Genomic DNA, 15,506 nt, shown 5'->3' on the forward strand with positions numbered 1-15,506 from the left:
GCTTTATTTTATAAAACAGTGTGGGTTTTCTTCAGAAAGTTAACATATGCTTGGCCATCACTGGCACATCCACCCTAGGAAACTACGCAAGACAATTGAAAACAGGCATTCATCTAAGAACTGCACGCGAATGTTCATAGCATCCTTATTTATAACAGTCCCTAATGGTAACCCGAGTTCCTATTGATGCATGGATTAAAAATGCCATCTAGTCCTATAGCGGACTATTATTTGGCCATGAAAATGACTGAAATATTGATACATGCTACAACATGGATGAACCTTTGCAACTATGCTAAGTGAAAGAAGCCAGGCACAAAAAGCAATGGTTTGTAGGATTCACATGAAATGTCCAAGCTAGGCAACCGTACAGAAAGCATTGTGATCTCCGAGGGCTGAGGGGAGGGGTGAGTGGAGTAACTAATTAATGGATGTGGGGTTTTTGTTTGCAGTGATGGCAATGTTCCCAGTCTAAAAGAGTGGGGATGGTCAAACGACGTTCTGAATGTATTAAAAACCACTGAATTATAGACTTTAAAATGATTAAAGTAGTGAATTTTATGAATTTTACCTAAAAAAAATATACTGCCAAGAAAAGGCATGCCACGGGCTGGAAGAAAATACTCATGATACAATTCTCTGACAAATAATTCATATCCAGAATAAAAAGAAGAACTTTTAGAGTTCAATAATTATTAAAAAAAGTCTTTTATAATAATGGGTAAAAGATTTGAAAAGACACCTTACAGAAGTAAATATATGAAAGCCTCAAAATCTGTGAAAAGGTGTTCAATATCATTAATCATCAGGAAAGTGCAAAATAAACCCAAAATGAGGTTAAAAAAAAAAAAAAAAAAAACCACCAACCATACCAAGAAGTATTCCCAAGACTGTGAAATGTTCAGAGCTCTCAAATCTTTCTTGTGGGAAAGCAAAATGGTACCACCGCTCTGGAAAACTGGCATTTTAAAAATCTGGTTCAACACACCTAGGCCATTATTCAACCTTTCTGCTCCTTGCCACTTACTGAAGAGAGGTGAAGGTATATGTCCATTAAAAAAGACTTGAACATGAAAGTTCATAACTGCTTTAATCCTAGGGGCCCCAACCTGGAAACGACCCAAATATCTATCATTGGATGAATGGATAAGCTAATTGTGGTATATTCGTGCAATAGGGTAATACTCAGTGACCAAAGAATCAATCTGTACACACGGCATTCATGAGGAACATGCTGAGCAAAAGAAGCCAGAGAATGCCCAATAGCGTCCCTGTTCTATCATTCTAATTATGAGAGGCTCGTGAGTAGGAAATTATGTAATAGGAATAAGAAGACTGGCGGTCTCTTGAGTGAGGGGCCAGAAGGAATCTTTCTGGGGTGAAGGAAATGCTCTACGTCCTGACTGGTAGCGGACTCCATTTGCAAAATCTCACCAAACTCGATACTTAAAATCTGTGCTTTTTATTGTCCACAAATAATATTGGAAGAAAACAGAGTAAGAGGAGAGGAAGTGGAGACCAATACTGGGTCTTGCTGGAAGAGTTGCAGAGATACAAGCCAGTGACTGGAAGGGATAATGAAACCAAGAGTGTGTGTGTGTGTGTGTGTGTGTGTGTGGTGTGTGTGTGTGTGTGTATTGGGAATTCCAGAGGGAGACCTTTAGTAGAAGAGAGGTGAAGGAATTTAGGATGCACGTGCCTGGGTTGTCTTGGAAATAAGGAGTTAGCCTGGCTCTGTCTCCAGACATTTGAACCTGTCACTGAGAGGAAGCCATATCGAGGTAAGTCTTGGCTCAGTAGGGAGGAGTGGAACTTCTGCCTTCTTAGGCTGCCCTGAGGGGTAGAGGGTTCTTTGCCATTGTGGGCATGAGGGCTGCCATAGCAGCAAATTCTAGCCCCAAAGGAGAAGGGGGAAGCTAGGCTACTTTAGGTCACCTCTTGTCTGAGCCGTCCCACGGGTGGGACTGTAAATCTAGGACTTGGTAGCAGGGATGCAGGGCCAGCCCCTGGCTCCACCTGATGCAAGCCTGACCTTCCCTAACCTTCTACAGATGCTGGTTCTGCGGTATACTTCTATGAGTTTCAGCACCGGCCTCTGTGCTTTGAAAAAACCAAGCCAGCCTTCGTCAAAGCCGACCACACGGATGAAATCCGCTTTGTCTTCGGAGGTGCCTTTCTGAAGAGCGACATCGTCATGTTTGGTAAGAAGCTGGCTGCAGGGGCCCCTATTCTTGCAGGAAGGTGGAATTTAGGATGAGGCGGGAGTAATCTGCTGCTAACAGAAAACCTTACTCATCCGAGCGCCATGCAAGAGCCGGGAGGATGGAGGGGCTGGGATTCCCTCACCTTTATAGTTTATAGACCTTTCTCTGGAAAAGGCCCTCTTGGATTTTTAGAAACCAAGGTGAAAAAGAGCTGCTACCAGTGCTTACCGAGTGTCTCACTGTGCTAAAGCCTGTGGGGCAGGTACTTTGGGAAACAATCTGATTTTGGGAAGGTAGTTAGAACCTTTTTCTTCCTTTACATGACCACTGGTCTCACCCTCCCTGTCTTTCCTGGAAGTTTCCTGAGGCTACCATTCGGGGTTTTAAAAGGCAGGACCTATGTTTTCTTTTACCCCAGTGCTGGAGAGTGAACCCAGAGCTCAGTACTTACTAGGCAAACACTCTGTCACTAAGTCACATACCCAGTCCAGGACCTGTGGCTTTTATAATGCCTGCTCCAGACAAGCTTATGAATGGTTACTAGCAATGTTAGCTTATTTATTTTTGAATTTATGATGTATTCAGTGCATAAAATAAACCAATCAGATAAAGTTATCACTGAACAAAATTAACAGGAAAATTACATGCAGGTGCTATCACTAAAATATTTACTTGAAAATATTACATAATTCAGGCTCATAACTAACAGTAATAGAATGGATTATTTGTGGACTGTGGTTTATTCATTGTTTCATTTACTCACCCTCATCGTATAATTCAGATCATGATAGATCTCGTAGGTCGTCATGAGAATGAAATGAAACAATTGCCACAATGCAAACAGTGAGTGCTTAATAAATGTCACTGTTCTTACTCAGCAGTCATGACTGAGCCTGTACTTTGTGATGGCACATGGATTCTTCAAACTGGATAAATAGTAACCTATGTGTCAAATGATTAAATTCCTTGATATCTGGAGAGCTACTAAAATTAAAAAGACCTAACTAATTGATAATTGGGAAACACATAAACAGATTGTTTATGAAAAGGGAAATAAATGGCTTTTAAACATGAAAATCCACTCAGTCCCACTGTAGATTGAGAATTGTGGACTACCCTTGGCTGAGAAATCATTTTTCATCCACCAAGGTGGGATAAACAATGTATTTTTAACAGTGTGTTTCAGCAGATAAAGGAAACAGATGACTTCATGCATTAATAGAAAACTCTATTGACATTTAAAATGAATGCAGTGTTTAGTGTGGCAATTCCAAGAATTTTTATGTAATTATACCTCCATATATGCAAAAGTATATGTGCACATTAAAGTATTACTTTAACAAACAAAAGATTGGAAACGAAATAAAGATCCATCGATAGAATACTGGTTGTGGCTGGGCGTGGTGGCACACTCCTGAAATCCCAGCGACTTGGTAGCCTGAGGCAGGAGGATCGCAAGTTCAAGACCAGCCTCAGCAATGTAATGAGGCCCTAAGTAACTTAGTGAGACCCTATCTACAAATAAAAAGGAAACAAAAAGTGCTGGGGATGTGGCTCAGTGGTTAAGTGTCCCTGGCTTCAATCCTGGTAACCCCCCAACCCCGCAAAAAAAAAAGAAAGAGAAAAAAACAAAAGAATATAGGTTGCATGCATTATGTATTTAAATATATTTGCATATGAATACATATTTTAAATTGTATACTCAGTAGAACCACAAATAGCAGTTTTTAGGTGACAATGTAGAATTGTCTCCTAGATACAATTTCAGGAAAAAGATGTAATCCATGTGCCCAATATGTGTAGAAAGGTGTCCACTTACACTTGCATACATTCTGAGCCTGTCATCAGGAGGGGCTAAGGAAGCCTGTGACAATGATTAGTGCTGAGACTGGTCACTGGGTCTCTGGAGGAAAGTGACAGAGATGAAATTTATCTTTATTAGATAATAGACACATTTGCATGTAATCGGGTATTACCTTTCCAAATAAAGAAATACACTACCACCAACCTTCCTTCTCTGTGGTTGAACCAACTGCAGATTGAAAATATTGGGGAAACAACTGTATCTGTACTGAGGATATGCTGAGTTTTTCTTGCCATTATTCCCTAAATAACACAGTATATCAACTATACATGATTACATTGTATTAGTTAGGGTAAGTAATCCAGAGATGATTTAAAGTGTAAGTGAGGATGTGTGTGGGTTATTTGCAAAACAATACCATTTTATATAAGGAATAGAGCATCCTGGGATTTTGGTATCTGCAGGTGTGTCATGGACCCTGTCCCCTGGGCATACCAAGAAACAGCTCTAATTAATTGTTGATGTGTGTATTTGTGTGGGGATGGGATGGGGAGGAGAGAGGTTTCTGTGTCCCCAAGTAACCTGTAGCCAGATGGTTAGCCTAGCCAGACTTTCATCACGATTCTTTGGACAAATCCCAGTTGCTCAGATCCCTGGTATCGGCACAGAGGAAATGGGTGGCATGACTTGGTGAGGCTGGTCGGGATCCAGCAGGAGGGAAGGTACGAATGGGATTGGTCACATGGGAGGTGCCTGGGGCTCTTGGAGAGTCCTTGTGAGCACCCGGATGCGTGTTCGTCTCTTGCAGATGAAGCTACCGAGGAGGAGAAGAGGCTGAGCAGGACAATGATGAGATACTGGACTAACTTCGCTCGGACCGGGTAGGTGAACCTGCTGGCCTCCCCGCCTCCCCACCCCAGGACCTGGACCATGCAAATGTCACTCCGTGTCTCTTTTCACTTTCAGGAACCCCAACGGGGAAGGTGTGCCCAACTGGCCGGTCTACGATAAGCAGGAGCAGTACTTGGTACTGGATGTGAACCTGAGGGTCGAACAGAAACTGAAGGAGTCAAAAGTGCAATTTTGGACCCAGAATCAATCCATGATCATGTCTCCGGGAGATCTGATCAGCCCTCATTTCTCCTTAATCTTCTTTTCTCTGCCAGTGGCTGTCTTTTTCTCTTTAACTCCTTAGAAGTCATCTTTGTGTGATTCTGATTTTCCTCCTTCTCAGATTCTTCCTCAATCATTAGCTTCTTTCTCAGATTATCTGCTCTCTGTGGAGATCTTTGTGGAATAAGCAACTTTAGCTGATGTTTTATGACTTGGGAAAGGTCCTTATGATAGTCTTTTCAACATCACACAATGCAATTTGTCTTGGATCTCTTCAATAAGTCTGGAGAAGAGCCATTAGTTGTTATAATAATGATCTTGTTACTCCTATGAAATAAACTTGGAATGTGAAATACACGAAACAGAATGATTCTGTGCTGATAATTCTCCCTCTGCCCCCAGCATCCAAGATGAGTTGAAGTGTCTGTTGTTGTCTGTGTGGTACCTAATGTGTGAGTCCCCCAGTGCCAACCAGGGTAGCTTTTGCCACAAGCCAAGAATGGATGTCCTGGACATCTCTGGGTTTGAATTGGGTCTCTTTTTCTGACTTGGCAATTATGTGGGGAGGTGGGGATGTTTGGGAGAGCATCTTTCTCAGCAATGGAAACTAGATATCATCCAAGGTCAAGGACTTAGAACACTGGGCAGCCAGAGGCAAATCAGGGATGCCAAGGAGAAACCAGGTTTCCCTGAGGGGTCAGGGTGACTCACCATTCAGTAAATGTACACTGAGTACCGATAAACACCAGTCATACCTCCCCTGGGGATACGGTGGTGCACAAAAGCTCAGGCTCCACCAACAGCAAGCAGACAGCCATGAGGAACACAGCTGAGTATCTTTGGGTGTGCATTTGTTAAGTGCTACTTGGGAAAAGCAAGTGTTTAAGAAACTATAACAGAGGGGACTTTATTTAGATTGAAGTCTTGGGATGCTCTCTGGAGAAATAGCATTCATATAAAGAAAGGATGGATTGAAGTTATCCACACAGTATGTGAGGAGAATGTCATACATACCATTATCCAAAGAATACACTTGTACTTTGTGTATCCATATAATCCAAATAATTCCTTGGGGTGATTGTTTTTTCTTTGTTTGCTTCAAGATCACACTGGAGATGCATAGAATAGGAGGGTTTCTAAGAAGCCAGTAACTTCAAGTTTATCTGCCTCAGAGAGTTAGAGAACTCAGCCTGAATCTGTTGAGTTAGAGATTAGCTGCAGAGTGCTAATCCAGACATCAATATCAAGACAGACAGACAGATAAACAAACAAAATGAATAGCTACAAAACAACACTCATCTCATTTTTAAAACACCATTATATTAAAGGACATCACACACATCTTTCATATGCTGCCGGCAGTCTCTGCATCCTCAAATACATTTCTAGTTTTGGCAAGTATCTTGCTGGGGGAAGCACATTTCCAACTCACCTAGAAATGGGACCTTTCCCTCCTTCTTCCTGTCCACAAGCAATTAGATGCTCTATGAAGTTAAAGTATATATATATATATATATATATATATATATATGTGACTTTTTTTTTCTTTTTCCTTAAGACTTTTATATCTGTGATGTAAGAAGAAGAATCATTTGCAGGAATTTTTCAAAATTCCAAAAGCCAACTTCCCAGTACAACTAAAATATAATCTTGGATAGGACCTAGACCTATATTTTGTTTGTAGGCATTGTGATGTCCACCTTTGATTCAGAACCACTGAGTTTTAACCCTTTGGGATGTGTATTTTCCAAGTTGCTAAATAATTCTACTTTAATATTCTGGACATTTATAGACACAATTTGATAAGCAATTTTGGAAAGGACTCCTTTTATTTTTAAATGTTATTTATGGCGTCCAGTTTTGGACTGGGCCAAAGTCGAAGTCCTTTTAAAATTACTGTTCTTATACCCTGAAAATTCCCTTTCCTAAAGAGCCGCATCACTTCTTACCAATAATCTGAGGACATCATATGTGGCAGTCAGGTTTGCTTTTCAATCATTGTAAAAATAGAAAACATACAGTAACTTTATTATTGTAAAATAAATAATTTATTTTTAAATACACACTCTTCCCTTTTGTCCCAATCTTGGACCCAAATCATTAAATCAAACCAAAACCAAACAGGGACAAACCACATCCATCTTCACCTGTGAACTTCCCTGTGTCCAGCAGAGGGCAGCACCAAGTCAGGGAAAGGGTGCCCTCTCTTCTCTTGGAGGTTCCTGGGCAGCTGGTAACAAGCGAGATGTTGAAGAAGGGGGACAGAATAGAATAGAAACCAAAACAAATAGTTAAATCGGAAACCAGTATCATACCTTGTTGTCTTTCTCTCTGTAAAGTCAGAACGGGGAAAAGATATCATCCGTGACCTAAAAAGACTAAACTCACAGGCAGGACAGAGGTTGGACCTGCAGTTAATATCTTTTCTAATCTTTGCACCTCCTGGCAAATTTCAAAGGAGCCTCAGATAAAGGCATAACGTAGTCCCTCCTCCTAGGGCTCCTGTACCTTCTATTCCCTTGAGGGCCTTTATACTCTGGACCTCTTGCCCAATCCCAAAGCCCACCTCTGTCTCATAGATTCTGGCTGTAGCTGAAGTCACCACTTCTATCCAGCTTCCCCGGGGCAGAACTGGGGAGAGGGTCCACACACAGACCTTGCGCTTGGGAAGCTGCCCCACCTGTTCTGCTCCATAACCCCTCTAGATGAGCCTCCCTTCCCTTTGCAAAGCCAGATCCCACTTCGTCCCAATCTTGTGCTCTGCTAAAAGTTTGTGCTTAAGAATGTGACTTGTTTCTTCCCGGGAAGGTGGGCAAAGGAAAAACAGGTAACCTTGGCACTTGATTGTGTCAAATACCAGGGGACTCACTGCAGAGGTGCTTGCTGTGCTCTGTGTGGGGGTTGGAGCTCAAGGTTGGAATTAAGGGGTGGGTAGGAAGCAGAGTGGCCAGCAACAGTGACGCGGAACCATGGCCTTGAAGTGCAGGGTGCTGAGGGGTCAGCCCAGGTGGCAGCAGGGTTATGTTGATAAGTTCACTGCAAACATCTTGGGGACCTAGAGGTCAGCATTTATACATTTACCTGCAGGAAACTTTTATCTGATTTTTTTTTTTTTTTTTTTTTTTTTTACTGGAGTGATCCTCCTAGTTCTTTTTCTCATTGCTATAACAAAATACCTGAGGTCAAGAACTATGTTAATGAAAAGAGGTTTAACTAACTCACATTTCTGGGCATTGAAGAGCATGGTGCTGGCATCTACTTGGCGGTGGTGTAGACTTCTTGGCAAGTGGCATCACAATGGTGAGAACACATTCAGAAGAGATTACACAGAAGGACAGGAAGCCAGAGACCTGGGAAGGGCTAGGCTCACTTTTAAAATTTTTTTGTAATAACAAACTACTCTTACAGGAATTAACCTGGTCCTGCAAAAACTACACCAATCTCTTCTGAGACTGAGACTCCCCAGTGGAACCTCATTACCTCCTGCTAGGACCACCCCTTAAAGATTCTACCCACTCTCAATGAAGCCACACTAGGATCTAACATCCATCATGTGAACCCCTGGGGAATACACCGAAAGCCAATCCAAACCAAACCACAGCAGGAATGATAAAAAGAAAGGTGAGTCTATCCATCTGTCTGTCTATACTCACTTATCTGTCAGTCATCTTTCTTTGTCTCTTCATATAATTGTACTTGGAGTTTTATTCACCTCCCAGAATTTTCCCATCTGAAAAGCAGTTTATTCAATAAGTGCCTTAGGTAAATTTAAGTCGGATCTGTTAGAACATACAATAGAATCTTGATTAAAATAATTGCCACATCTGACCATTTTATTCTACCCTATAACTATAATTTACATGATCCACAGTAATTTTATCTGTTTTGGTATTGCCTCCTTTATCAGATAATAAATTCTTAGTGCCTGGTACAAACTTGCAAAATTTTTAAATGAATAGAGTACACTTAGAAGAAAGTATATATGTACATATTCATTCGTGCAATATATTATGTTTTGATGAATGTTCATGAACTGGTTGCACTTGTGTAGTTAGCAGATTGAGAAATGGAATGTCATTAGCCAGAGGTCCTCCAGACTCAGCTGCAGACAGGCCCCGCCCATCTATCCAGAGCTCAGCCCCAGGCCCTGCCCTCTCCCCGCCCATCTGTTCAGAGCTCAGCTCCAAGCCCTGCCCTCTCCCCGTCCATCTGTCTTCAGTGGTAACCACTGTCCTGACTCTAGCAGCGTTTACAAGTTTTTCTGAGTTTTGTGCTTTATATTAACAGAATCGTATGCTCTTGCGCCTGGCTTCCTTCTCTCCGCACGGGATCTGTAGACTCACCTGTACTGTTGTGTGCGCTCAGAGTTTGTCCTTTATCAGTGATATAGAGTCATCCATCATGTGAACGTACCCTGGTTTATCCATTATACTCTTCTTGGGCATTCGGATAGAATATTAATCTGCTCAGATTGTCATACCAAACTACCATACACTCACTGGCTGGTGTAAACGACAGAATTTTATTTTAGCATAGTTCTGGAAACTTGAGGTTCCAGGTGAAAGTGCTGATTCCAGTCCTGGTGAGGGAGCTCTTTCTGGTTGGTGGATGGCTGCTTCCTCACTGTGTGCCAACATCTGGGCAGGTAATGTTGATGAGGTAGGACGGGCTAGTGTCTCTTCTTATAAAAAACACCAATTTTCCTTGACTAGAACCCTGCCTTTATGACCTATTTAACCTCCTTTAGCTCCACAAATGCTGTTTCCAAATATAGTCACGTTGGAGGTTGAGCATTCAACCGAGGAATGTGAGGGGGTTGGGTAAAATTGAGCTCATTACAGATAGTCTCTAGTTAGAGGTCTACAAATATTTCTTACATGAATATTCTAGAACATGTCTTCCTATGAGAACATGCATGCATTTCTCTTGAATATATACCTAAGAGTAGCTTTGCTGGGTCATTAGGATTCCATATACTGACTTTAGTAGATATTCCAGAAAAGTCTCCTGAGGCGTGGCACCAATTAGCTTTCCTGCCCCAGAGCAAATAGAGTTCCATCATGGTGTCAGTGCATGTTTCCAGAAGGTCAGCTGCACTTTGGTTCTTTACTTATGAAGGTGGATTTCCTGCTTCATTTTACTTTATGAAACAGTTGATTTACACAAGTGCATGCTTCCAAATAGGTCACTCACTGGGGAAAGAGGACCCCAGAGGGTTGGTTGGTAATTTTAGAACCAGGACACCCTGGTCCATCATCTTGACCACTATTAAGTGACCAGCATGGACTTCATCTGCGCCATTGTTACTTCATCCATGTCCTTGAGCCTCAGGAAATTTGAAACTCAGATCTCTGGACAGAAATCACATTATGTTGACCCCTGCCAGTGACCTCCTGATGCTCAGATGTATTCTAGTGTTAAGAGTCCAAAGAACCAGTTGTAGGACTGGAGGTGCAGAGAGCCTGCCGGAAGCTTTGCCCTGGTGGTAGGTCTCAAAAGGAAAGCTGGGCTTCTCATCACTGTCCGTGGGGGCCACTTGCCAGCCTACTAGTATGGGTTCCCATTACCTCTCAACCCAGAGCGTCCTGTACTATCTCCATTTTAAACTTGTATTTGCTCAGGGTCTCCCCGCTTCATGCGCATTGATTTCCACTGTCTCTGCTCTAAAAGCAGCTCTTGTTGCTCTGTCAAGGTCCAAAGTCAACCTTCCAGTTTCCCAAGGCTGTCATCTCCTCATCTATTTATCCACATTGACTTGTCCCTTTAAAAACTTTAGATTACCATCTTTTTTAAAAAAAAAAAAAATCTAGCGGAGAATAGAAATTGCCTAATCGGCTTTCATTCACAGGAAATAGTAAATTGCGATCCATAAAGCCTGAATATTTAAAAATAATATTCCTCTCCTTTTTTGACAACTACATGACATTCCAGAGTGTGAATACTCAATAAATTATTGAACTATTTCCTGTTGTTGGTCATTCAGAATATTTCGGATTGCTTGCTATTGTCACCTTCCCTGAGGTGAATATCTGAGGTATCACTGGGCTCACTCAGAATAATTCTTCTCAACAGGTTTTGAAATGTAGGTTTTACTATTTGTTTAGGTATGGCAAGGCCAAGGCCATCAGCTTGGGTGATGACTGCTGAGTCCAGTACTCTCTGAGCACATGGGGAGGGGCCCGGGGAAGCACTGGGGTTATTCATCAAGTGGAGGGGCTGTCAACCAGAGGCTCTGTTGTGAGGCAGGGGAGAGGTGAGATGGGGTCAGCAGGGTAGGGATGGGGAGTTTGAGGAATCACAGTGGGCTCTGGGACATAGTAGCTGTGCCCACTGGCACCTGGTCCTGGAGCGATTAGGACAGTCAGTTAGTGGCCCAAAGGATAAGAGTGAGCAAGGAGCTGGTTGGGTTGTAGGTTCTGGGTTGGTTAGTAGGAGGGGAAGGCTCACAGGTAAGCAGCTGCCTGTCTCTAGGAATGAGTCGAGGGTTCAGATGTCAGAGTATCAGAAGAGATGAAAAAACAATGCGGCTGATACAAGTAACTAGGGCAGAGGATGTGCCCCTTTTAACTGTTAGGAGAGATTTGACCACATCACCCCATATTCTTGCCAATTCAGTGGGTGCAGTTTGGGTATCTGGGTTGAATTTGCACACCTTGCCGTGTATGCAAGGGGCTTGTTGAGGTGACATTTTAACTGAATCCACTGGTGCAGGCCACAGTCCCTGCTCCTTGGGAGGCTGGGCAGGAGGACAGCTTGAGTTCAGGCGTTCAAGGCCAGCCTTGGCAACATGGTGAGATCCCGTCTCTCTCCCCTCCCTCCTCCCCATTCCCCTCTTACACACACACACACACACACACACACACACACACACACAAAGACATTTTGTATGTGAATAGCTTGAAGACCCATTGGAAGCTCTCAAGATTGACAGGATGGAGGGGGACAGTGTAGTGACCCATCTTAACCCCCACCTACACATGTGCATGTGGCCTGTTTCCATAGAAGAAAAAGTAGGAACAGACAACAAATCAGCAAATCTGAGAAAAGCTGCAATTCTTCTCTAGCTGCCAATCGGCCCAGGAAGCTTTAGAGAGATTCCATCACACCCATGACCTGCCAGTGTGAAACCAGGGTCAGCATCAGTAGCACCTGGGATTGGGGTAAATCTTTGCGCATTTCAGCTTTTTGGAGAAGTGCGTGTTATTTATTCCTGTTGAATCTTATGCAAGACCCCAAAGCCAAGCTTCCCCAGGCAGAGGACTCATCTAGCCCTCCCAGTGAGTGTCTAGTGCTTCTCTAAATCACTCTGCTGGTGCTTCCAAATGGCTCCCTGCTTCTGCCAGATTCTACTTTCGGAAACGCCCTTTTTACTTTGCAGGTTCCTGGATGAATGACTTTCAGTGGTTCCCCATTGTCTGGGCATGAAGTCTGTTTGTAGGTCATTGTTCAACTCTCTTCAACTTTCCAGTTGGGACACCCTAGGAAGCGCCCAGGCCTGCCTGGCACAACAGCTAATGTCCTCTGTCCTCTGCTCCTCCAAATCCTGTCCATCTCTCCATACTTAATACCCTCAGCAGACATAACTGATGGTTTTGAGCATGAACAGATTTAAAAATGGAAAATTTTCAAATCAGGAAAACCACGAAACACTTTCCTATTTTGAGATCACTATTTTCTCAGATACTTATAATCTACTGCTTGACTTTTGTAGAACACTTTCTGGACTATTATTCAATCTTAATTTTATGCATCTAATTTTATACTTTTCTTTCTGAATTTCCTTTTTCCCTTTCTTATTAAAAGGCTGAAGAAAATCTTTACAGAATATCCCTAGCAAACAGGGACTAATTTTGCAATCAGGCTCTTGTGATTTGATTCAAACAAACACAAAAGTGCAGTGCCTTTATTCCTGGTGTTTGGCAGGGTCTTCCTGATGGTGCACAGATCAAATAATTAATATAAGGAATATGTATTTATTTTGTTGTATACTAGAAAAACAATTCCTAATATAAAATCCATGATTTAATGTATTTTATTTGTGGCAGGGATTCCTCAGATGCACTAAATCTGTCCCGATTTCTTTGGCCACAGACAGACCACACTTCCAAGCCTCCCTTGTGATGGGTCCCTCCCATGGGATGTGATTGGCAGGCAGGAGAGCCTCATTCAGACTGGACCCTGGAGCCCCCAAGGTCGCTCCTCCATGTTCCTCTGCTTCTAGCTGACTGCAGTGACCACCCACAACAATGGAGGAAACAACAAGTTAAAAATGGCAAAGCCACCAGAGTCGAGATTGGGGTCAGCAAACTGCAGCTCAAGGGCCAAATCTGGCCCAGTGTCTATTTATAAAAACAAAGTTGTATGGAAACACACCCTGCCCATGTGCTAGCGTGCTCTCTAGGGCTGCTCGCACTTCAGTAGCAGAGCTGGGGAGTGGCCACAGACTCTGCATGTCCCGCAAAACCTCCATATTTACCACCTACCATTTACAGGAAACCGGCCAGCACCCAGGTCAAGATCCATGGATGACCCTCTAGAGGGCACCACTCCTTTGATGGGAACAGCACTCTAGTTCTTCATGTAAGCAAAATAAGCCATTGAAATTTGGGCCTATTTGTTATTGTAGCTGACCCTCCTCTCGCTCATACCGTCTTCTCAGCAGTCCCAGAGGGATTGCCTTATGTGGACAGCCTGAATACCAGGAGCTTGTGCCATTTATGTCCATGGGGCATACAGCTCTCTTCTCTGGGATGCACCTATAGTCCAAAATGTCTTTCAGATACTCTGACTCGGTCAGTCTTAGTACTGGAGTTGTCATGGGAGAAGAGATGTCTCTGAAAAAGGGTCTCAGGAGTCCCCAGAGAGGAGAGATTTGAGTCAGGACCATTGGGATCCATGGCATATGTGACGGAAAAGAATTTCAGCACATGCCAGTCAAAGGCATAGACAGAAGTTTATCTGGGAAGTAGGTACACTTTCAAGTAGGGCCATCTAGAAAGTGAGCAGACCTGCCTCGGGTTGGGGCTCCAATATTTATAAAGGGGAGTACTTAGGGGCCGAATGAGAGGAGCAGCCAGGGTGGAGCTGCACATTTCAAGCCAGCTCTCTTTGTATTTGCATATTCTCCTCATTTTACAAGGGGTTGAACTGAGCATGTTGCTCAGGAGTTACGATTATTCCTGAGCACTTTTTGCACCTCTATAGCTCACAGGTGTTTCCTTTGATCAATATCTTCCTCTCTTCATCCTGAATCCCTATCCCAGATTGAGCCCAGGTGATCTGGCCCCCTTTTTACAAAGCAGCGTCAAGAGCATTGGGGGTATAAATGCTGTACAATTTCACCCTGATAATCTGAATGAAGAAGTTCCCCAAGGCTCAAGGAAGTGACTGACTGCAGTGATGAGGACTCTTGACAGATCCAGGCTTGTCACTTAACGGGCAGCCTTGATGGTGGTCAAGGTCACCACTGTCTATGTTAATAAATGACCATCAGCAGGTCCCTTTTCACACTGAGTGACTTATTTTCAGATATACCTTTCTGTAAACTAAATATATCATTACTTATAACTCCATGTTTACTTTTATTTTACCATGATTTTAATTTTGAAAAAATATAACGACACATTTTCCATGCTAACCTTAAATTTATTGCAAGTAATACACATCTTCCACCTCTGGAAATGGTATAAAAGTCTCTTTTTGAATCAGTTTGTTAAAATAAGAAACAAACATCTACTTTTAGAAACTACTAGCCATACCACGGACAATACACTGACATGGTGTCGTCATTCAAATAAATAGACAGCGAGACTCTTAAATGAATGACGTGTACTTGGCACAAGTGGGCGCAGCGCAGGGGGAACCAGCACCACGTGGAGAGCGTGGCGTGTGGAGGCTGGTGGGGGGAGACTCAGGGCCACGCCAGGAGGGTTGCGCACGCTCTCTGGAAGCACTGGTCTTTGGCCACAGCATTAGGAACAGAGGTTTCAAGGCCAATGTCAAGGGCGGCACCAGGGCAGGGCTGGGCAGACAGCAGCAGGCTGGGATGCTACAGCATATTCTGTGCGTGAGGTTGTGGTGGCCTTTGGGCAGCCCTGTGGTTCTGGAAGAGTTTTCCTGTTAGCCCTCGTTGTTGGGCACACAGGCGTGAGATCCCTTCCTCTCTTACTAACCTCCCAGATTTATTTATTTGATCTGATTTAGTCAGAATGACTCCATCTTGATTCTGGCAACTTGAACAATGGCAAAAACAATGAAACCTGTGACACAAGGATGAGAGTAACAGAGTTTCCAGAAACATGGTCTGTGTCTAGACTGCCTGGAAAGATGCCTAGGATTCTGGGTTCCCAGAGCTTGAGCCATGGTATATATGAGAGAGCAGCTCG

The 15,506-nt window shown here is 43.2% G+C and overlaps 1 protein-coding gene across 1 annotated transcript in view; it reads left to right on the plus strand.

Annotated features, from left to right (window-relative positions):
- Positions 1–5,478, plus strand: part of Ces5a (carboxylesterase 5A) — a 29,918-nt gene extending 24,440 nt beyond the window's left edge. The window contains exons 11-13 of the mRNA XM_047528629.1: positions 2,052–2,201; positions 4,817–4,889; positions 4,975–5,478. Coding sequence (XP_047384585.1) covers positions 2,052–2,201; positions 4,817–4,889; positions 4,975–5,203 — 452 coding nt within the window. The 3' untranslated portion in view covers positions 5,204–5,478. The remainder of the gene's footprint in view (positions 1–2,051; positions 2,202–4,816; positions 4,890–4,974) is intronic.
- Positions 5,479–15,506: the final 10,028 nt, after the last annotated feature.

The sequence above is a fragment of the Sciurus carolinensis genome, chromosome 16 (genome assembly GCF_902686445.1).
Source record: "Sciurus carolinensis chromosome 16, mSciCar1.2, whole genome shotgun sequence".
Taxonomy (NCBI): Eukaryota; Metazoa; Chordata; class Mammalia; order Rodentia; family Sciuridae; genus Sciurus; species Sciurus carolinensis.